The sequence below is a fragment of the Bos taurus genome, chromosome 2 (genome assembly GCF_002263795.3).
Source record: "Bos taurus isolate L1 Dominette 01449 registration number 42190680 breed Hereford chromosome 2, ARS-UCD2.0, whole genome shotgun sequence".
NCBI lineage: Eukaryota > Metazoa > Chordata > Mammalia > Artiodactyla > Bovidae > Bos > Bos taurus.
Genome location: NC_037329.1, coordinates 125,026,576 through 125,048,146, shown reverse-complemented (window position 1 = coordinate 125,048,146; position 21,571 = coordinate 125,026,576). Strand labels below are relative to the sequence as shown.

The following is a 21,571-nucleotide window of genomic DNA, read 5'->3' as shown; positions in this document are numbered from 1 at the left end:
ACAGTGAGATAAGCAGCAAGTTAATGGTAGGTGTTGTGAATCTAGTTCTGTATCTCGTTTGTTATATGTCCTTGTCCAAATCTTTATTTTTCTCATTTTTTTCACTTTGAAAATGAATATGAGAAATTCACTCTGGTCTTCAGCTTAGCTTGGTCCTTATAAAGTCTGCCCTTTGCAAGATGACACCTGACAGGCTATCCTGTGTCTGCCCAGAGTTTCTAGATGGGGCTCCTCGTACTGCTCTGCTTTCTCATCTGCTCAGTCTTGACCCTTGACCCTAATCCATTCTGACCCCTATCAGTTTGTTACACCAGTTGGCTACCACCCAGCTTCCAGCCTTGAACTACATTCAACCCCACGATAAAGTCCAAAATCCATAAAGTGTCAACTGGAGTCTCATCTTCCCACCTTCCCCTCCTCTGTGCTCCAGCCAGGCTTCCCTGAAGTGTCCTGGAGGCACTAATGTCCCTGAATCAGGGTCTTTAGACCTGCCAGTCCCTTTGCTGGGAACATCGTCCCCACTATCTTTATCAAGTTAACTCCTACTCAACTTTCATGTCTCAGCTTTAACATCACTTCTTCAGGGATTACCTGGTTCCTTTGCAAGAAATTAGGTTTCTCTGCTATATGGAGATGGTGAAGGACAGGGAAGACTGTTGCGCTGCAGTCCATGGGGTGGCAAAGAGTCGGACATGATTGAGCAACTGAACAACAACTGCTATATGCCATCTTCCTTATAGATCTGGTGTGACACCTAGTCAGAGCTTCACATTAAAAAATAGAAGAATCTGGACTTATATGTGAAATTTCTGTTTCTAATGCTGGCAAGTAACTTAAAAATTGTAAAACACTGAGGGCTAGCCCCAAATATATACAGAATAGTGACCACCTGTGACCTGCCTGTTTGCAACAAGAGCTGTTCAACCTTGAGCTGAACTTGTTAACTCTTCCTGTGTTAATTATCACTCTGTTTATTAAGTGTTCACTGCATGCCAGGCACTGTGGTTCGTGCTTTGCATAGATGATGTCATGTAACATTCGAAACCACTTGTGAGGTCAATAGAGTTCAAAGAGGTTAAGATAGTTTTGCTCAAAATCATAAGCGGTGGAGCCAAGTGTTAAAAGTCTTTTCACTGCACTACTTGTGTAAAGGACAATTTGTCGGTTTAGAATGGGAGAGGCTTCTGAAGGCTTGCCTACATGTGTGTTAAGTTGCTTTAATCATGTCTGACTCTTTGTGACCCCCTGGACTGTAGCCCTCCAGGCTCCTCTGTCAATGGGATTCTCCAGGCAAGAATACTGGAGTGGGGTTGCCAGGCCCTTCTCCACGGGATCTTCCTGACCAAGGGATAGAACCCGAGTTTCTTGTGTCTCGTGCGTTGGCAGGCATGTTCTTTACCACTGATGCCACGTAGGAAGCCTGAAGATTTGCCTAACAGCTATCAATATTGGCCGCATGCTCACTATGTGCCAGGCATCGTGCTTTGCTGCTGTTCAGTGGCTCAGGCGTGTCCAACTCTTTGCGACCCCATGGACTGCAGCACACCAGGCTTCCCTGTACTTTACCATCTCCTAGGGCTTGCTCAAACTCATGTCCATTGAGTCAGTGATGCCATCCAACCATCTCATTCTCTGCCACCCCCTTCTCCTCCCGCCTTCAATCTTTCCCAGCATCAGGGTCTTTTCTAATGAGTCAGCTGTTTGCATCAGGTGGCCAAAGTATTGGAGCTTCAGTTTCAGCGTCAGTCCTTCCAATGAATATTCAGGGTTGATTTCCTTTAGATTGACAGGTTTGATTTCCTTGCCATCCAAAGGACTCTCAAGAGTCTTCTCCAATACCACAGTTCAAAAGCATCAGTTCTTCGATGCTCAGCCTTCTTTATGGTTCAACTCTCACATCCATACATGACTACTGGAAAAACCATAGTTTTGACTAAACAGACCTTTGTTGGCAAAGAAATGTCTCTGCTTTTTAATACTCTGTTTAGGTTGGTCATAGCTTTTCTTCCAAGGAGCAAGTGTCTTTTAATTTCATGGCTTCAGTCACCATCTACAGTGATTTTGGAGCCCAAGAAAAGAAAGTCTCTCACTGTTTCCATTGTTTCCCCATCTATTTGCCATGAAGTGATGGGAATGGATGCCATGATCTTCATTTTTTGACTGTTGAGTTTTAAGCCAGCTTTTCACTCTCCTCTTTCACTTTCATCAAGAGGCTCTTTAGTTCCTCTTCGCTTTCTGCCATAAGGGTGGTGTCATCTGCATATCTGAAGTTACTGATACTTCTCCTGGCAATTTGGCTCCAGCTTGTGCTTTATCCAGCCCGGCATTTCACATGATGTACTCTGCATCTAAGTTAAATAAGCAAGGTGACAATATACAGCCTTGACGTACTCCTTTCCCAATTTTTTTTTTTTTTTTTTCCGGTTTTCCCACTAAATTGTATTTGGGCAGCCCCGGGGACAGAGGGCCTGCACCTAAAAGAAGGTGTTGGGCCTCTTGGTGGTGAAGCGTGGCTTGTGCTGGCGATGGAGGACGCACTGGGGCGGTGGGAACTTGATCTTGGAGTCGTGGAACTGCTTGACCGCTGGTCGGCGGCACTTGCTGGCTGCGATCTCCTCCACCTTCATGATCTGGATTGAGTGGGCCGGGCTCGGTGCCGTTAACACTGGGGGACGGCGCCAGCGGTGGTCAGGTCCCGGTACTGCCGGTACATGTCGTGGGTGCCGCTGCGGGAGTCATAGCGTAGCCAGATGCCGAAGTTCTTCACTCGCAGGGGAGATTTCTCGAACACCTGTCCACAGTAGACGACTTCCCCCGAGGATTTCTTCATCTTCAACTGAGACACAAAGTACCAGAAGCGGGAGTTGGCAACAACATGATTCGGCGCAAAAATTCTCATGCGATAGAGGGGCGGCATGCGGCATTTGCGGATCAGCAGGCAGCGCCCCACCACCTTATACTCTCGAAGCGTCCCTGAGGCCTTCATGGCGCTCTACCCACGACCGCCGCCACCCTCGAAAAGGCTCCTTTCTCAATTTTGAACTAATCTGTTGTTCCATGTCTGTTTCTAACTGTTGCTTCCTGACCTGCATACAGGTTTCTCAAGAGGCAGGTCAGGTGGTCTGGTATTCCCATCTCTCTCAGAATTTTCCACAGTTTGTTGTGATCCACACAGTCAAAGGCTTTGGTGTAGTCAATAAAGCGGAAGTAGATGTTTTTCTGGAATTCTCTTGCTTTTTTGATGATCCAACAGATGTTAGCAATTTGATCTCTGGTTCCTCTGCCTTTTCTAAATCCAGCTTGAACATCTGGAAGTTCTTGGTTCACATAATGTTGAAGCCTTGCTTGGAGAGTTTTGAGCATTACTTAGCACGTGAAATGAGGGCAACTGTATGACAATTTGAACATTCTTTGGGATTGGAATGAAAACGGACATTTTCCAGTCCTGTGGCCACTGCTTTTTTCAAATTTGCTGGCATATTGAGTGCAGCACTTTCACAGCATCATCTCTTAGGATTTGAAATAGCTCAGCTGGAATTCCATCACCTCCACTAGCTTTGTTGGCAGTTATGCTTGCTAAGGCCCATTTGACTTCACACTCCAAGAAGTCAGATGTCTGGCTCTAGGTGACAATAACAATAACACCATCATTGTTATTTGGGTCATGAAGATCTTTTTCGTATAGTTCTTCTGTGTATTTTTGCCACCTCCTCTTAATATCTTCTGCTTCTGTTAGGTCCATACCATTTCTGTCCTTTATTGTGCCCACCTTTGCATGAAATATTCCCTTGGTATCTCTAATTTTCTTGAAGAGATCTCTAGTCTTTCCCATTCAATTGTTTTCCTCTATTTCTTTGCATTGGTCACTAAGGAAGGCTGTCTTATCTCTCCTTGCTATTCTTTAGAATCCTGCACTCAGATGGGTATATCTTTCCTTTTTTCCTTTGCCTTTAGCTTGTCTTCTTTTCTCAGCTTTTGTTAAGGCCTCCTCAGACAACTCTTTTGCCTTTTGCATCTCTTTTTCTTGGGGATGGTTTTGATCCCCACCTCCGGAACCATGTTACAAACCTCCGAAGTTCCTCAGATACTGTGTCTATCGGATCTAATCCCTTGAATCTATTTCTCACTTCCACTGTATAATCATAAGGGCTTTGCTTTAGATCATACCTGAATGGTCTAGTTGTCTTCCCTACTTTCTTCAATATAAGTCTGAATTTGGCAATAAGGAGTTTATGATCTGAGCCACAGTCAGCTCCTGGTCTTGTTTTTGTTGATTGTATAGAGCTTCTCCATCTTTGGCTGCAAAGAATATAATCAATCTGATTTTGGTATTGACTCTCTGGGGATGTCCATGTGTAGAGTAGTCTCTTGTGTTGTTGGAAGAGGGTGTTTTCTATGACCAGTGCATTCTCTTGGCAAAACTCTTGTTAGTCTTTGCCCTGCTTCATTTTGTACTTGCCTGTTACTCCAGGTAGCTCTTCACTTCCTCCTTTTGCATTCCAGTCCCCTGTGATGAAAATGACATCTTTTTTTTTTTTTTGGTGTTAGTTCTAAAAGATCTTGTAGGTCTTCATAGAATCTTTCAACTTCAACTTCTTCAACCTTAGTGACTGGGGCATAGACTTTGGTTACTGAGATATTGAATGGTTTGCCTTGGAAACGAACTGAGATCATTCTGTCATCTTTGAGATTGCACCCAAGTACTGCATTTCGGATGCTTTTGTTGACTATGAGGGCTACTCCATTTCTTCTAATGGATTCTTGCCCACAGTAGTAGATATAATGGACAGTAGGGAGATCAAATCAGTCAGTCCTAAAGGAAATCAACCCTGAATATTCATTGGAAGGACTGATGCTGAAGCTGAAGCTCCTATAAATTTGGCCACCTGATGCGAAAAGCTGACTCATTGGAAAAGATCCTGATACTTTGGCATATTGAGGGAAGCAGGAGAATGGGACAACAGAGGATGAGACAACTGGATGGCATCACCAACTCAATGGACATGAGTTTGAGAAAACTCTGGGAGACAGTGAAAAAGGACAGGGAAGCCTGGCATGCTGGAGTCCAGTGGGTCGCAAAGAGTTGGACATGACTTAGTGACTTAACAACAATAATTATCAGCTTATGTTTGTGTCAGAGCAGTGGTCTGACCAGCAAAGAGTAAAATTTATTTTGAGTCCTGTTTCTCTAATCCAGAGTCCCACAGAGGTCTTAATTGAAGTGGGATCCTTTTAGTTCAATGAACCTGCTGTTGAGAGATGTGGCCGGCAGGGGGCAGCAACATTCACAGCCTCAACTCTGCAAAGTCCAAAGCAAGGGTGAGGAAGTTTTATAGTTTTTATTTATTTGCATATTGTTCTCTGATTGGCCCAGTAAATTCTTTGCCAATAATTGGACCTGGTTCTCAGCCCATAAAGGACTACCAGGGCTTCGGGAGCCTTTCACAGTTTGTGAAAGAAAAGATCTCAGGATCTGAAACTAAGGTGAAGTCATTCCGCCCAGTGGGGAGTTTAAACTGTGTTAGGTGGAACTGGTTTTCAGTGGTCCCCAACACTTTCTGAGATCTTCAGTTCAGTTCAGTTCAGTCGCTCAGTCGTGTCCAACTCTTTGCGACCCCATGGACTGCAGCCAGGCTTCCCTGTCCATCACCAAGTCCTGGAGCTTACTCAAACTCACATCCATTGAGTCGGTGATGCCATCCAACCATCTCATCCTCTGTCATCCCCTTCTGAGATCTTAGCTTTTTCTTTTGCAAAAATCTTATTTTGTTGTTATTTTTAAGGCATAGTAATGTGTACATTTAAGGAAAAATTCAATAGCACAAAAGAGCACACATTATAGATTGAATCAGTTTCTCTATCACATTCAAATCACATTTTTTTCCCACCTCAGAGAATCCTATCTGGAAAACCCAAATCATAGGAACAGAAAACAAATCAGTAGATGCCACAGGCTCGGTGAGAAGAAGGTGTTGACCACAAAAGACAGCACAAAGGAAAATTTTGGGGTGATGGACAGTTTTTAATTAGATTATTATGGTAGTGGAAACACAGGAATATATGTGTTTGACTCATAGAGCTGAACACCAAAGTGCATGAAATTTATTGTATGTTTTTAAAGAAAGCCTTCCTCAGTGATCAATGCAAAGAAATAGAGGAAAATAACAGAATGGGAAAGACTAGAGATCTCTTTAAGAAAATTAGAGATACCAAGGGGACATTTCATGCAAAGATGGGCTCGATAAAGGACAGAAATGGTATGGACCTAACAGAAGCAGAAGATATTAAGAAGAGGTGGCAAGAATACACAGAAGAACTGTACAAAAAAGATCTTCATGACCAAGATAATCATGATGGTGTGATCACTCACCTGGAGCCAGACATCCTGGAATGTGAAGTCAAGTGGGCCTTAGAAAGTATCACTATGAACAAAGCTAGTGGAGGTGATGGAATTCCAGTTGAGCTATTTCAAATCCTGGAAGATGATGCTGTGAAAGTGCTGCACTCAATATGCCAGCAAATTTGGAAAACTCAGCAGTGGCCACAGGACTGGAAAAGGTCAGTTTTCATTCCAATCCCAAAGAAAGGCAATGCAAAGGATGCTCAAACTACCACAAAAAACTGCGCTTATTTCACACACTAGTAAACTAATGCTCAAAATTCTCCAAGCAAGGCTTCAGCAATACATGAACCATGAACTTCCAGATGTTCAAGCTGATTTTAGAAAAGGCAGAGGAACCAGAGATCAAATTGCCAACATCTGCTGGATCATCAAAAAAGCAAGAGAGTTCCAGAAAAACATCTATTTCTGCTTTATTGACTACACCAAAGCCTTTGACTGTGTGGATCACAATCAACTGTGGAAAATTCTGAAAGAGATGGGAATACCAGACCACCTGACCTGCCTCTTGAGAAATCTGTATGCAGGTCAGGAAGCAACAGTTAGAACTGGGCATGGAACAACAGACTGGTTCCAAATAGGAAAAGGAGTATGTCAAGGCTGTATATTGTCACCCTGCTTATTTAACTTTTATGCAGAGTACATCATGAGAGACGCTGGGCTGGAAGAAGCACAAGCTGGAATCAAGATTGCTGGGAGAAATATCAATAACCTCAGATATGCAGATGACACCACCCTTATGGCAGAAAGTGAAGAGGAACTAAAAAGCCTCTTGATGAAAGTGAAAGAGGAGAGTGAAAAAGTTGGCTTAAAGCTCCACATTCAGAAAACAAGGATCATGGCATCTGGTCCCATCACTTCATGGGAAATAGATGGAGAAACAGTGGAAACAGTGTCAGGATTTATTTTGGGGGGCTCCAAAATCACTGCAGATGGTGACTGCAGCCATGAAATTAAAAGACACTTACTCCTTGGAAGGAAAGTTATGACCAACCTAGATAGCATATTCAAAAGCAGAGATATTACTTTGCCAACAAAGGTCCATCTAGCCAAGGCTATGGTTTTTCCAGTGGTCGAGTATGGATATGAAAGTTGGACTGTGAAGAAATCTGAGCCCTGAAGAATTGATGCTTTTGAACTGTGATGTTGGAGAAGACTCTTGAGAGTCCCTTGGACTGCAAGGAGATCCAACAAGTCCATTCTGAAGGAGATCAGCCCTGGGTGTTCTTTGGAAAGACTGATGCTGAAGCTGAAACTGCAGTACTTTGGCCACCTCATGCGAAGAGTTGACTTATTGGAAAAGACTCTGATGCTGGGAGGGATTGGGGGCAGGAGGAGAAGGGGACGACAGAGGATGAGATGGCTGGATGGCATCACCGACTGGATGGATGTGAGTTTGGGTGACCTCCGGGAGTTGGTGATGGACAGGGAAGCCTGGTGTGCTGCAATTCATGGGGTTGCAAAGAGTTGGACATGACTGAGAGACTGAACTGAACTGAACTGAAAGAACAAAATAAGACAAAACCTCGTACTTCACCTCCTCACCAAAGTCATTGATTTCAAGTTGACATAACAGCACTTATTGATATAAATAAATAGTTTTTCCTTACCAGAAATGTTTTTTAAAAGTATTTTGCACACTCATCTGCTCCCATCTTTTCTAAAAAATAATTAAATTTATTTATTTTTATTTGATTGCACTTGGTCTTAGTTGCAGCATGTGGGATCTAGTTCCCCAACCAGGAATTGAACCCGGGCCCTCTGCATTGGGAGCACAGTCTTCCACTGAACCACCCAGGAAGTCCATGTTTTTTTGTTTTTGTTTTAATTAACAGCTTTTTTGTAAATAGCTATACCATCGGTCTTTGTTGGTTATCTATTTTATGTATGTATGTATATATGGATCTCCTTGGACAGCAAGGAGATCAAATCAGTCAATCCTAAAGGCAATCAACCTTGAACACTCATTGGAAGGACTGATGCTGAGGCTGAAACTCCAATACTTTGGCCACCTGATGCAAAGAGCCAACTCATGATGCTGGGAAAAACTGAAAGCAGAAGAGGGCAACAGGATGAAATGGTTGGATGGCACCACCGATTTAATGGACATGAACTTGGGCAAACTCTGAGAGATGGTGAGGGATAGGGAAACCTGGCGTGCTGTGGTCCATGGAGTCTAAAAGAGTCAGACATGACTTGGCGAGTGAACAACATGTATATATGTATGTGTGTGTGTATCTCTCTATATGTATGTAGTATTTATTTATTATTTTTGGCTGTGCCTTTGCAGGAGTTTGCAGGAGCTTAGTTCTCCAACCAGGGATGGAACCTGCACCTCCTGCAGTGGAAGCTTGGCGTTCACTGGACCACCAGGGAATTCCCCAGTTACCTATTTTAAAGATAGCAGTGTGTGACACGTCAAGCCCAAACTCCTAATCTATCCCTCCCTGCCCTCCTTCCCCTCTTGTAACCATAAATTCGTTCTCTTAAGTCTCTGAGTCTATTTCTCTTTCTTTTAAGATTCCATACATAAGCAACATCACATGATATTGTGACTGTCTGACTTGCTTCACTCATGATAATAATCTCTGGATCCATCCATGTTGCTGCAAATGCCATTATTTCATTCTTTTGAATGGTTAAGCTTTTTTTTTTTTTTTAATAGAGAAATATTTCAGGCAGGCTGAAATATTTCAGCCTTTTATGTAACACTCAAGTACCTTTCATCAACTTTGTTAAATTTTAGCGTTTTGCCTTATTTCCTTGCAGTTTTTTCAAGGAAAAAAAAAAAAAATCAGAGACATGTTTTAAGCCCCAAAGTATTCTTCCTTTCACCTACCTCTTTCCTTTCTCATCAAGAGGTAATCACTTTCCAGGGCTTCTCTGGCGGTCCAGTGGTTAAGAATCTGCCTCCCAATACAGGGGACATAGGTTCAGTCCCTGGTCTGGGAAGATCCCACATGCCTCAGGGCTGCTAAGCGCACTCACCACAACCACTGAGCCCGTGTGCCGAAACTACAAATGGCTACGTGCTCTATAGCCCGTCCTCTGAAACAAGAGAAAGAGAGGCTTGAATAAAGCAACTACAGAGTAGCCCCTGCTCTCCGAAACTGGAGAAAGCCCATTCAATCAATGAAGACCCAGCACAGCCAAAAATAAATAAATAAATAAAATTTTAAGGTGGTAGAACAGGGTTTAAAAATAATCACTTACCTGAATATTTTATTTATACATATGATTTTGTATTTTGACAATGTATTTGTGAACACAAACAATACACAGTGCTGTTCGGCATATTTAAAAATTTTATACACAAGGTATCAAGATGTATCTGTCCTACAGCTTTTTTCCCCTCGATATTTTGTTTTATCCATATTGATAACCACTAGCTTTAGATTATTCATTTTAACTGTTTTGATGTATTCTGGATTACAGATAAATCACAATTAACTTGCCCATTCTCCAGGTAGATTGTCTCAATTTTTTTATTTCTTTATTTCTAACACTGCTACAATGATCAAGCTTGTACCTGCAGCCTGAGTCAGTGTTCCCTGCTGAAAAATTGGAAGCTTAAAAAAAATAGAAAGATGAAAACTAATATTACTCATCATAACTTTTTTTTTTTGAGCTGGTACTGTGTAATAATAAATAGATACTATTATTTTAACCAGGTATTGTGCTGGTACCTTATATATGTTACTTTAATTCTCACACCAACCTATATATTAGGTACTGTTAGTATTATGTTTCCTATTGTAAAATGAGGAAACTGAATTCTTTTTAAAAAATTTATTTGATCTGAATAGAAACAGGAGTGTAGAGACTGAATCTTTCTGGGTTTAAATAACTTGGCTGACGGCACCCAAATAGAAACTGACCGAACAGCTCTCTGTTGCCAAAGCTTGTGCTGTTAAATTAATATTATGCTCCAATAGTTTCCCAAAGCCCAAAATCCAGAAATGCTAATAGTTGAAAATAGTCTTTACTGTTAATTCACCACTCAGAAGACAAGAGAGGACTTGCTTGGGCCACCTCCCACTTAAAAATTTTATCAGAAGTATATATGTGCAGAAAAGCATACACATCCTGTTGATTAATTTTGACAAACTGAATATACACATGTAACCAGCACACAGATCAAAACCCAGAATATCATTAGCATTTAGAAAATCTCCTCTCACCCAATCTTCCAGACACTGCTTTTCCACTTGGAAAGGTAGCTGCTATCCCAGCTTTCAACAGACTATTTTTGCCTGTTTCGTTTTTTATTTATGTGAAATTATACAAGTATACACTACTTGGTCTGGCTTCTTTCATTTAATATTATTTGTGAGAATCATCCATATAGTTGATTATAGTGTATTAAAGGGCACAAAAGGCATATGGGACAACGTACATTTTGCAAAGAATTATGAGCATCAGTGAGAATGTAGCCAGCTATGACTGAAGATGAGATGATAACAATGGATTCGAGTGTAGAGAATGGGCAAATCTGAGTCTTGCAACAGATGGTGTGGGACCTCTTTTGCCTCCTGTCATCTCAGTCTGACCTTAGATTCTAGCTCAAACAGCAGAAAACAGTTGGGTGGGGGCTTCAACTCTCCTGGCTCCTTCTGCAAGCTGTTCTGGAACTCTTCCCTAAGACACTGGTGGGAGCCTACCTGGAAGTGGGAGGAAAGTTGATGCCCTTGGGTCATCCTAACCAGAGGGGGATGGGAGTCAACGGATAAATGCTTCTTTGTGACAGGTTGACTACACTGAGAAGCTTTCTAGGAAATCCTCAGATGACATTGGTAGGATCTAGCCCCAGGCACCCACAGCAGTGAACATCTTGGTAATGAATTTTTGTGTTGACTTTTCTTCTTTCCCCATTTTACTCTGTATTTTTACATTAAATCCTTGAGGTCACGTTCCAACTAAATTATCAGCAACTAGCCGTTGTCTTGGGTTTGGTTTTCTGGGGGAAATTCTAATTACAACATATGTAAAATTTCTGGTTCTTGGCAAATGTTCAAGAAAAAGTAGCAGTTTCATTATTACTATTACTGTTACTGTTACCACCATTATTGTGTACGCTTAGTCGCTCAGTCACGTCCGACTCTTTTTGATCCCATGGACTGTAGCCGGCTAGGCTCCTCTGTCCATGGGATTTCCCAGGCAAGAATACTGGAGTGGGTTGCCATTTCCTTCTCCAGGGGATCTTCCCAACCTAGGAATTGAATCCACATCTCCTGACTTTTGCTTTTGTCCTAGGGTACTGGGAAGCCACTGAAGAAGTTTTCCTTTTTTTAAAACAATTTTTTATTGTATTATTTTTCAGGTTTAATGGCATATAATTGGCAAACAATAAACAGCATATATTTAAAGCATGCAGTTTGATGAGTTGTTTTATCACCACCCCCTCCCCCAACACTGTGAGGCTTACGGGATCTCAGCTCCTCCACCAGCGATTGAACCTGCACCCTAGACAGTGAAAGCCCCAGAGTCAGAATTCCCAGTTTTGGTTTATTTAAAATTCATCATATACCTTTGAAACCATAACCACAATCAAGAAAGGTAACACACCTGTGTGAATGAAAACTATTGCCTGCCATATCAGTTAAACAAAGGATGTTGCGGCCATCAAGTCTCCTGGATGGTGAGCCCCGAGGGAACGCAAGATAGAGATAGGATGACCGCCAGCCATCTTGCACTCTGAGGTAACTCAGGATGAGAAAACACAGGATGCTAGCCCTAGAAACCTGAAGTGCTGATCAAAGAAATGATTTCAGTGGGCCCAAACTCTTTCATCTTCCCATATGTAGAAAACCACTAAATTCCTTGGGACATCTGGTTTTCTTTAATTAACAATAATCTTGATTATTTCTTGACTACGATAAAGCCTTTGACTGTGTGGATCACCACAAACTGTGAAAAATTTTTAAAGAGATAGGAATACCAGACCACCTGACCTGCCTCCTGAGAAATCTGTATGCAGGTCAAGAAGCAACAGAACTGGACATGGAATAATGGACTGGTTGCAATTGGGAAAGGAGTACGTCAAGGCTGTATATTGTCACCTTACTTATTTAACTTATATGCAGAGTAAATCATGCTAAATGCCGGACTGGATGAAGCACAACCTGGAATCAAGATTGCCAGGAGAAATATCAATAACCTCAGAAATGCAGATGAAACCACCCTTATGGCAGAAAGCAAAGAGGAACTAAAGAGCCTCTTGATGAAAGTGAAAGAGGAGAGTGAAAAAGATGGCTTAAAACTCAACATTCAGAAAACTAAGATCATGGCATCTGGTCCCATCACTTTATGGCAAATAGATAGGGAAACAATGGAAACAGTGACAGACTTTCTTTCCTTGGGCTCCAAAATCACTGCAGATGGTGACTGCTGCCATAAAAGACACTTGCTCCTTGGAAGAAAAGTTATGACCAACCTAGATAGCATACTAAAAAGCAGAGACATTACTCTGCTGACAATGGTTCATCTAGTCAAAGCTATGTTTTTTTCCAGTAGTCATGTATAGATGAGAAAGTTGAACCATAAAGAAAGCAGAGCACAGAAGAATTGATGCTTTTGAACCGTGGTGTTGCAGAAGACTCTTGAGAGTCATTTGGACAGCAAGGAGATCAACCCAGTCAATCCTAAAGGAAATCAGTCCTGAATATTCATTGGAAGGGCTGAAGCTGAATCTCCAATACTTTGACTACCTGGTGCGAAGAACTGACTTAGAAAAGACCCTGATGCTGGAAAAGATTGAAGGCAGGAGGAGAAGGGGACAACAGATGATGAGATGGTTGGATGGCATCACTGACTCGATGGACATGAATTTGAGCAAGCTCTAGGAGTTGGTGATGGACAGGGAAGCCTGGGTTGTTGCAGCCCGTGGGGTTGCAAAGAGTTGGGCACAACTGAGCGACTGAACTGAATTGAACTGAATTGAATCTTTTCATGTTCCCATTACTCAGTCTTTGTTGCAAAAACTCCTGCATATCCTGGCTCCCTCCTTGCCGCTTCAGCACAGTCTCTGAGTTATCTGAGATATTGTGTCCCAGGGTTAAGTCTTCAGTTTTATCCACCAAATAAAACATTACTATCAACTTTTATGTTGTGCATTTTTTTTCGTCAACACCTGTCACCCCAAAAGTTTCCTCAATTCCTTTATTATCCCACCCTGTTGTGCTCCTGCTTCTTTGGCCCCAGGCAACCACCTATTCTGCTTTTTTTCAGGATAATTCCTAGAATTTATGTAAATGTAACCATATCAGATATACTCTTTTATGTCTGACTTCTTTCACTCAGTAATTATTTTAAGATTCATCATTAAATCATATGTATTAGTAGCTCATTCCTTTTTATTACTGAAGAGTATTCCGTTGTATAAATATTCATTTACTTTTTTATTATACATTTATTTATTTATGTTTTGGTTGTGCTGAGTCTTTGTTGCTGTGCTGGCTTTTCTCTGTTGCAGAAAAGCGAGGTACTCTCCAGTCGCGGCGCGAGGGCTTCTCATTACCAGGCCGTCTCTTGTTGCTGTGTGCAGGCTCTAGGCTCACAGGCTTCCGAAGCTGCAGGATGTAGGCTCAGTAGTTGTGGCATCCAGCTTTAGTTGCTCTGCAGCATATGGAATCTTCCCAGACCAGGGATCGAACCCGTCTCCCCTGCATTGGCAGGGAGATTCTTATTCACTGTACCACCAGGGAAATGCCCACTTTAAAATAAACATGTATTTACTTGGCTGTGCCTCGTCTTGGTTGTGGCACTCAGGATCTTTCAGTTGCAGATGAGAACTCTTAGCTGTAACATGTTAGATCTAGTTCCCTGACGTGGGATTGAACCTGGACCCTCTGCATTTGGGTGCATGGAGTCTTAGCCACTGGACAACCAGGGAAATCCTTCCATTTACCTTTTGGAGGACATTTGAGTTGTTTCTAGTCTTTGGCTAGTTACAAATAAAGCTGCTGTGAACATTCACCTTCAAGTCTTTCTGCAGATGTACGCTTTCATTTTCTTGCATAAATACCTAACGTAGGTAAGTGGTTGGGCCATATGGTAGATGTATATTTAATTTTTAAAGAAACTGCCAGACTGTTTCTCAGAGTGGCTGTATCATCTTACAATCCCACCAGCAATGAATGAGAATTCCCGTTGCGCTACAGTCTTGCTAACACTTGATAACTGCCAGTCTTTTTAATGTTAGCCATTTCAGTGGGTGTATAATGTTACCTTACTGCGGTTTTAATTTGCATTTCCTTAACATCTTTTATGCATTTATTTGCCATCCATTTATCATCTTTGATAAAGTGTCTCTCTTAAATCTTTTTTTCTTTTTGAACTAGGCTGTTTGTCTTGAGTTGAAAGAGTTCTTTGTGTGTTGTAGATACTGGTCCTTTGTTAGCTATAGGTTTTGCTACCATTTCACCCAGGTCTTTGGCTTGCCTTTTCATTTTCATAACCGTGTTTTAAAGAGCAGAACTGTTAATTCTGACGATGTGCAGTTTATCAGTTTGTTTCCTTTATTGTGTGTTTGAAAGTCACACGAATTTTCTCCTGTATTTTACTCTATAGGTTTTGTAGCTCAAAGTTTTACATTTAGGTCTAACTTTTTTGTGACACAATGGGTTTGGCATTTACAAAGATCCTCTGGCAGTGGGAAGGAAGGTGTTTGAAGGGTGTCCACTGCCTGGAGGCCTGAAACTAAAGAAATTTGGAAAGGTGATGGTGCGTTCCCCTAGACAGGAGTGGGAAAACTGATAAGGAACTGGGATGACTGGACTTAAGCGGCTGAAGGAGATAATAAAAATGAATCCTGGGTTTCTTCCTTATGCACTAAAATTGAGGATAACTTGATTTTAAGTGTACTGCATTTCAAATTGACCCTCAATAGTTTTACTTCACACCCCTCCACCACCACCCCCACCCGCCACCACTTTGGGAAGATTATTCCTGCCTGGAAAATCCCATGGAAGGAGAAACCTGGTAGGCTACAGTCCATGGGGTCGCAAAGAGTCGGACACGACTGAGCGACTTCACTTCACTTCATAATTGAAATTCAGCCGGACAGGGGCTGGACAGATTTCTGTAACAGCACACCTGCACCCTGAGCACTCCCTGGAGCCCAGTACTGAACTCTCTCCTTCCAAGTCCAAATGCCTTTGTCCTCCTCCGGACCAGGAAAAGTGCGGGGCATGCTGCGAGACGCCGTATGGGAACGATCAGCCCAGAGCCGAGAGAGGTTCCCGCCATTTTGTCCGGCCCCCGCCGTGGCCGGCTCCTCTCGGAGACTACAAGTCCCATGAGCCCCCGCGGCGACACTTCCTACCCCTCACTGTCCGGCCCGTTGCCTTTCCCCCCTCCTGGGGGCCGAAGCCTGTGGCTGCAGCCTGGCGGCCGGCAGGCCAGGTAGGATTTCCGGGGGAAACTGCTGTGGAGGCTGAAGAGGCGGCGGCGGCGCCCCGGGTGAGTTCGGCGAGTAAAGGAAAGTGAGCGGGAAGTGCGCAGAGTCGGCCTGTGGGTGCTCGGTAGGTCCGGCCGCGTTCTCGGCTCCGCGAGGGGCTTGCGGTGCGGGCCAGGGTAACGGCCGGGCCGGGGTCGCTTCGAGCCAGGGCAGGGCGGGGGATGGCCGCCGCCTCCTCCTCCGCCCTCCCACAACCGTTCCCCGTGGCTTCTCCGCCTGCGGCGCGCCCCGCGCGGGCTTGCCCTCTCCGCCCACCGACTTGGCGGGGCCCTTTTGTCTCGGCAGCTTTGCGCCCCTTTGTGCCCGGGCGTCGAGTCACCTCCTCGGGGAGCCCTCCGGGCCATTCCCTGATGGGGGCCGGTCCCTGGGAATCCGGTCACTGTAACCAGATCAGGTCGAAGTCCATTTTTCAAACCTGCCCTCCCTCATACCTCTGCATCCCAGCTGGGCAGCTCGAAGGCTTCGGAGCACAGGCGAGGCAGACGGAGTTTCTGCCGAAAACCTCGAGTTTATTGTCCAACTCTTAAACGTCAGCCCCGGGTGGCTTCACGACACTAATCTCCTCCAGGCATTTTTCTCGATAGGGGGATGGGCCTATGGGAAAGAAGCTAGCCCCGCTCCCAGAGAAACCGGGAAAGAATCGGATTTGCTGCTCTGTCTGTATGGGTCGCGGCCGTGATCGAGGAAATCACAGAACCTGTGCGAATGGCCAGAATGGTAGTTCACATACCTCTAGAATCTCGGAGGAGAGAAAGTGATTTCTAGGGCAACGAGCAGCCTCTATCACAGCACGCAAAAAAATGTCTACAGTAGTTCATCCGACCGCCCTCTATTCCCCTCAAATCCATGTTTTACTAATGCTTAAAACAAAAGTTGAAAGCAGACGTCCATTAGTAGAAGGACTTGACTTATAGAGAAACCAAAAACCTAGTGGCTTCTAGAAAACTAACTTATAATAGAACTGGTTTACTGCTGAGAATCCCAAATTGTGTTACTGATATTGTGTAGGGGTTTGTTGTTGTTCAGTCCCTAAATCCAGTTGGTCGGACTCTTTGCGACCCAATGGAGTGCAGCACGCCAGGCTTTCCTGTCCTTTACTATCTTCCAGAGTTTGCTCAAATTCATGTCCATTGAGCTGGTGATGTTATCCAGCCATCTTGTCCTCAGTCGTCCCCTTTTCCTCCTGCCTTCAGTCTTTCCCAGCATCAGGGTCTTTTCCAATGAGTTGGCTCTTCGCATCAGGTGGCCAGAGTATTGCATCTTCAGCTTCAGCATCAGTCCTTCCAATGAATATTCAGGGTTGATTTCCTTTAAGATTGACTGGTTTGATCTCCTTGCTGTCCAAGGGACTCTCAATAGTTTCCTCCAGCACCCCAGTTTGAAAGCATCAATTCTTCAGAGCTTAACCTGCATTATGGCCCAACTCTCACATCCATACCTGATTACTGGAAATAGGAAATACTCGATTTGTAATCTGTCAATGAGTGGAGATTGCGTTTTTCTGACTCTGCTTTGAAGAAGCATCCACAGAATTATTCTAGAACTTGACTGTTAATTATTTGTTCAAACATGACAGTGCTATCAGTACCTTTTTTGAAGCCTCGCCACCTGGCGTGCAAGATTTAGTTCCCCTGCTGCTAAGTCACTTCAGTCGTGTCCGACTCTGTGCGACCCCATGAGACGGCAGCCCACCAGGCTCCCCTGTCCCTGGGATTCTCCAGGCAAGAACACTGGAGTGGGGTGCCATTTTCTTCTCCAATGCATGAAAGTGAAAAGGGAAAGTGAAATCGCTCAGTCATGTCCGACTCTTAGTGACCCCATGGACTGCAGCCTACCAGGTTCCTCTGTCCATGGGATTTGCCAGGCAAGAGTACTGGAGTGGGTTGCCATTGCCTTCTCCCCTACCAGGGCTCAAACCCATGCCTTCTGCAGTGGAAGTCCAGAGTCCACTTCTGACTACTGGAAAAACCATAACCTTGACTAGACGGACCTTTGTTGGCAAAGTAGTGTCTCTGTTTTTTAATACGCTGTCTAGGTTGGTCATAACTTTCCTTCCAAGGAGCAAGCGTCTTTTAATTTCATGGCTGCAATCGCCATCCGCAGTGATTTTGGAACCCAAAAAATAAAGTCAGCCACAGTTTCCACTGTTTCCCCATCTATTTGGCATGAAGTGATGGGACTGGATGCCGTGATCTTAGTTTTCTGAATGTTGAGCTTTAAGCCAACTTTTTCACTCTCTTCTTTCACTTTCATCAAGAGGCTCTTTAGTTCTTCTTCACTTTCTGCCATAAGAGTGGTGTCATCTGCATATCTGAGGTTATTGATATTTCTCCCAGCAATCTTGATTCCAGCTTGTGCTTCTTCCAGCCCAGCGTTTCTCATGATATTCTCTGCATATAAGTTAAATAAGCAGGGTGACAATATACAGCCTTGACATACTCCTTTTCCTATTTGGAACCAGTCTGTTCCATGTCCAGTTCTAACTGTTGCTTCCTGACCTGCATACAGATTTCTCAAGAGGCAGGTCAGGTGGTCTGGTATTCCCATCTCTTTCAGAATTTTCCACAGTTGATTGTGATCCACACAGTCAAAGGCTTTAGCATAGTCAATAAAGCAGAAATAGATGTTTTTCTGGAACTCTCTTGCTTTTTTGATGATCCAGCAGATGTTGGCAATTTGATCTCTGGTTCCTCTGCCTTTTCGAAAACCAGCTTGAACATCTGGAAGTTTACGGTTCACATATTGCTGAAGACTGACTTGGGGAATTTTGAGCATTACTTTTACTAGCGTGTGAGATGAGTGCAATTGTGCAGTAGTTTGAGCATTCTTTGGCATTACCTCATACCTATTGCAGTTATTTATTATAACACCGCCAACAGCTTGTGATTTGCTGAAATTTAAATATCGGAGAAAAATAATGGAAATATTTTCATTTGGAGCATCTGATTTATAAGGAACTGGAGTTTCTAGGATCACAAACAATGTCATACTGAAAAGACATGCTGAACATTGCTTCCGTCACCCTGTCTTATGGTCTGCTGGGATCCTTGTGCCTAGGCAGAATGGCAGTTTTATGGGGCCCTGGAGGTGGGGAAGGATGGTGAGTTATTGAGCTGTGGTTTTGACTGATGGTTATTCAAAGTTTTATTTACTAAAAGATTTTGACTAATCTTTGCTTAAAGACATATTAAGAGGTATTTTGGAGAACATATTTACAGCAGCTTTGGCTGTTGAAGAAAGACTGACATTCAGATATTTTTCTAGTCAAAGAGTCAAGACTCAAGAACGTGCTTTCTTAGTTTTTGCTCTTAATAAAAACTTTTGATCAGTTTCAGACTTGCAGTTTAAGCCTTGGGTTTATGTCAGTACATGCCATGAATGTGACATCAGAAATAGAAACCTACTTCACCTCCTTAAATTCTTCTTAGATAAAATGCATTACATGCCAGTGGAATTGAGTCAATACAATTAGTCTAGCCTTTCTAACTAGTAGAAGCCTGTTTTAAATCTCTCTTTTATGAAACCATCATAATGGAAAGGAGTTTTTTTACCTTGTGTTTTTTGGTGTTGGTCTACTCTGTTTCAAATCAATTCAGTCAGTGAATATTTATTGAGAGCCTGTTGTGTTTTAAGCTTTTTTGTAGTGCCTGAGAAGAAAGCAATGAGAACAAAAATCTTTTTTCTTTGGGGCTTACGAACTGATTAGGGGTGGATTGGGCGGAGATGTGGAGGTGGTGGTGGTGAGAATGTAGTAGTAAGACTGTGAATAAATATTAAATAAATCCTCTCTTATTTAGTGTGGAGTTTTGAGCAGGAAGCTCTTTGATCTTTAGTTTTCTCATCTTTACCATGGGTGTAATGATTCCTTTTCTACCTAGTTTGAATTGTTTCCAGAATCAAGTAGGATAAAAATTTGGTTACATTGTACCTTTCCACATTCCTGTGGTAAGTTATTGTTACTACTATTAGAAAAGGAAAAGGAACATTGGGGGAAAGTTGTTTGTAAAGAAAAGACAGAATGGCTGGATTCTCTGTTCTGAGAGAACCTGATGTCCCATTGGTAAACCTTCTGTGACTGTTAGACACGTCTTCACCCAGGGCTACCATAAGTCTTCATGTAGGCCTTTTTAAACAGCACGATCAAATAAGACCGTTATTCTTCTATATTGTTAACAGTTATTAATCTAACTGTCTTAATGTCAGGTGCCATGCCCTAGTCTACATCCTTACTGCTTAGCACATGGCTTAGGTATTGCACTGGAACTTCATAAATGTTTGGTGAATGAGTGAATGAGTAACAAAAATAGACAACAGTTGAGTGCCAAAATGGATCTTTTACTCAGCAGATATTTTTGTTTTGCCTATCATGTGCTTGGACTGGGGTTCTATCCCAGCGGTACAAAGATGTGAAGGTATAGCTTCTGCCTTAAAGCTCACAACATTACAGCACCTAGTAGTCTGGTGAGTGTTAAATAGGGGTGTGCTGTATTGATGCGATAAGGGACTGAATGATTCTGTTCTGGTAGACAGTGAAAGAAGGCATTAGACAGGAAGTAATTTTTTTTTTTTTTTTGTGCTTGTTCTGGAAGGATTAATAAGAAAAGTTACTGTTAAAAGTTATTCCAGCCAGAGGGGGCAGTTTGAGCATAGGAATGGAGATGCTAAAGTATAAGGTGTGTGTCTGATATGGCTAAAGGTAATTACAGTTGGTTTTTACTTTCTTTTTTTTTTTAATTCAGATACTCCTCTCCATCTAGAAAATTCGAGAATAGCAATAGATTTTTCATCCCAGAAAAATGCATATGAGCAAGCATATGCACATCATTCTAGAAAGTTATGCAGTTCTTAGGAATCTCTGGACCAGTGGGACTGAGAGTTGAAAAGTGCAATGGCTGGTGAAAGGAACAGTTGATGGCTGGATACTGAGAACGATTCTGAATGCTTGTTGAAGACTTCAGGCTATGGGACTTCCCTGGTGGCTCAGTGGTTAGGGTTTAGCACTTTCGGTGCTGTGGCCTGGGTTCAATCTCTGGTCAGGGAACTAAGATCCTGAAAATCGTGCAAAGGCTTGGCCAAAAAAAAAAAAAATGACGTTAGCCTTTATGATTAATGAATTGCTAAACCATCAAAAGTTTATTAGCAGGAAATTGATATAATCTGATCTGTTTTGACAGGTAATTGTTTGCTATTTTCAGGATAGTTTAGAGGGTTTAGGAGCATATTTAGAATAAGTGCTAAATAGGAGGTAGGATTGAGGGCTTTTGTTTTTTTTCGGTTTTGTTTTGATTTTAAAGGATGAGAGAGACTTGACATGCTTAAGGAAAAGAAAAGGAGCCAGCAGAGAAGCAGGTATTGAAGTTCTACACACAAGAAAAGGAAGAGAATAGAGAAACCTTGGGAAGAGATAAAATCAAAGCTCATAGAGAGGTGATCCTTGAAAAGGAAACATGAAGAAAGGATGGAAGAAGATATATTTGGAAATGATCAAGGTGGAAGTTGAATTTGGAGTGGGTTACCAACAGCTGATTTTTAATTCGTTACAAAATTGTTTCTGTTTTTGGTTCTTTTTTTTTTTTTTTGGCTGAGAGACACCTGGGATCTCATCTCCCCAGCCAGGGATTGAACCTGGACTCACTACACTGGAAGAAAAAGTCTTAACCACTGGACTGCCAGGGAAGTCTTCCCATCAGCCTGTTTTGTACCCAGACAGTGAT

The 21,571-nt window shown here is 42.8% G+C and overlaps 2 protein-coding genes and 1 long non-coding RNA gene across 15 annotated transcripts in view; 1 reads left to right on the top strand and 2 right to left on the bottom strand.

Moving 5' to 3' along the window:
• Positions 1-16,370, bottom strand: part of LOC104971345 (uncharacterized) — a 27,496-nt gene extending 11,126 nt beyond the window's left edge. The window contains exon 1 of the long non-coding RNA XR_805150.4: positions 16,289-16,370. This is a non-coding gene — a long non-coding RNA (uncharacterized lncRNA). The remainder of the gene's footprint in view (positions 1-16,288) is intronic.
• Positions 2,450-3,016, bottom strand: LOC613756 (large ribosomal subunit protein eL20-like). Its single transcript, XM_059879468.1, is given in 2 exon segments — positions 2,450-2,644; positions 2,647-3,016. Coding segments are annotated over 2 exon segments (510 nt in total). The 5' UTR covers positions 2,987-3,016; the 3' UTR covers positions 2,450-2,474.
• The window catches only part of PHACTR4 (phosphatase and actin regulator 4), a 109,466-nt gene continuing 103,637 nt past the window's right edge, over positions 15,743-21,571 (top strand). For 7 of the 13 annotated variants that reach the window (XM_059893342.1, XM_059893333.1, XM_059874276.1 and 4 more), the window contains exon 1: positions 15,743-21,571. The gene's annotated coding sequence lies outside the window, so the exon portion shown is untranslated. The other 6 variants (XM_005203143.5, XM_005203140.5, XM_025001378.2 and 3 more) reach the window with 2 other exon arrangements.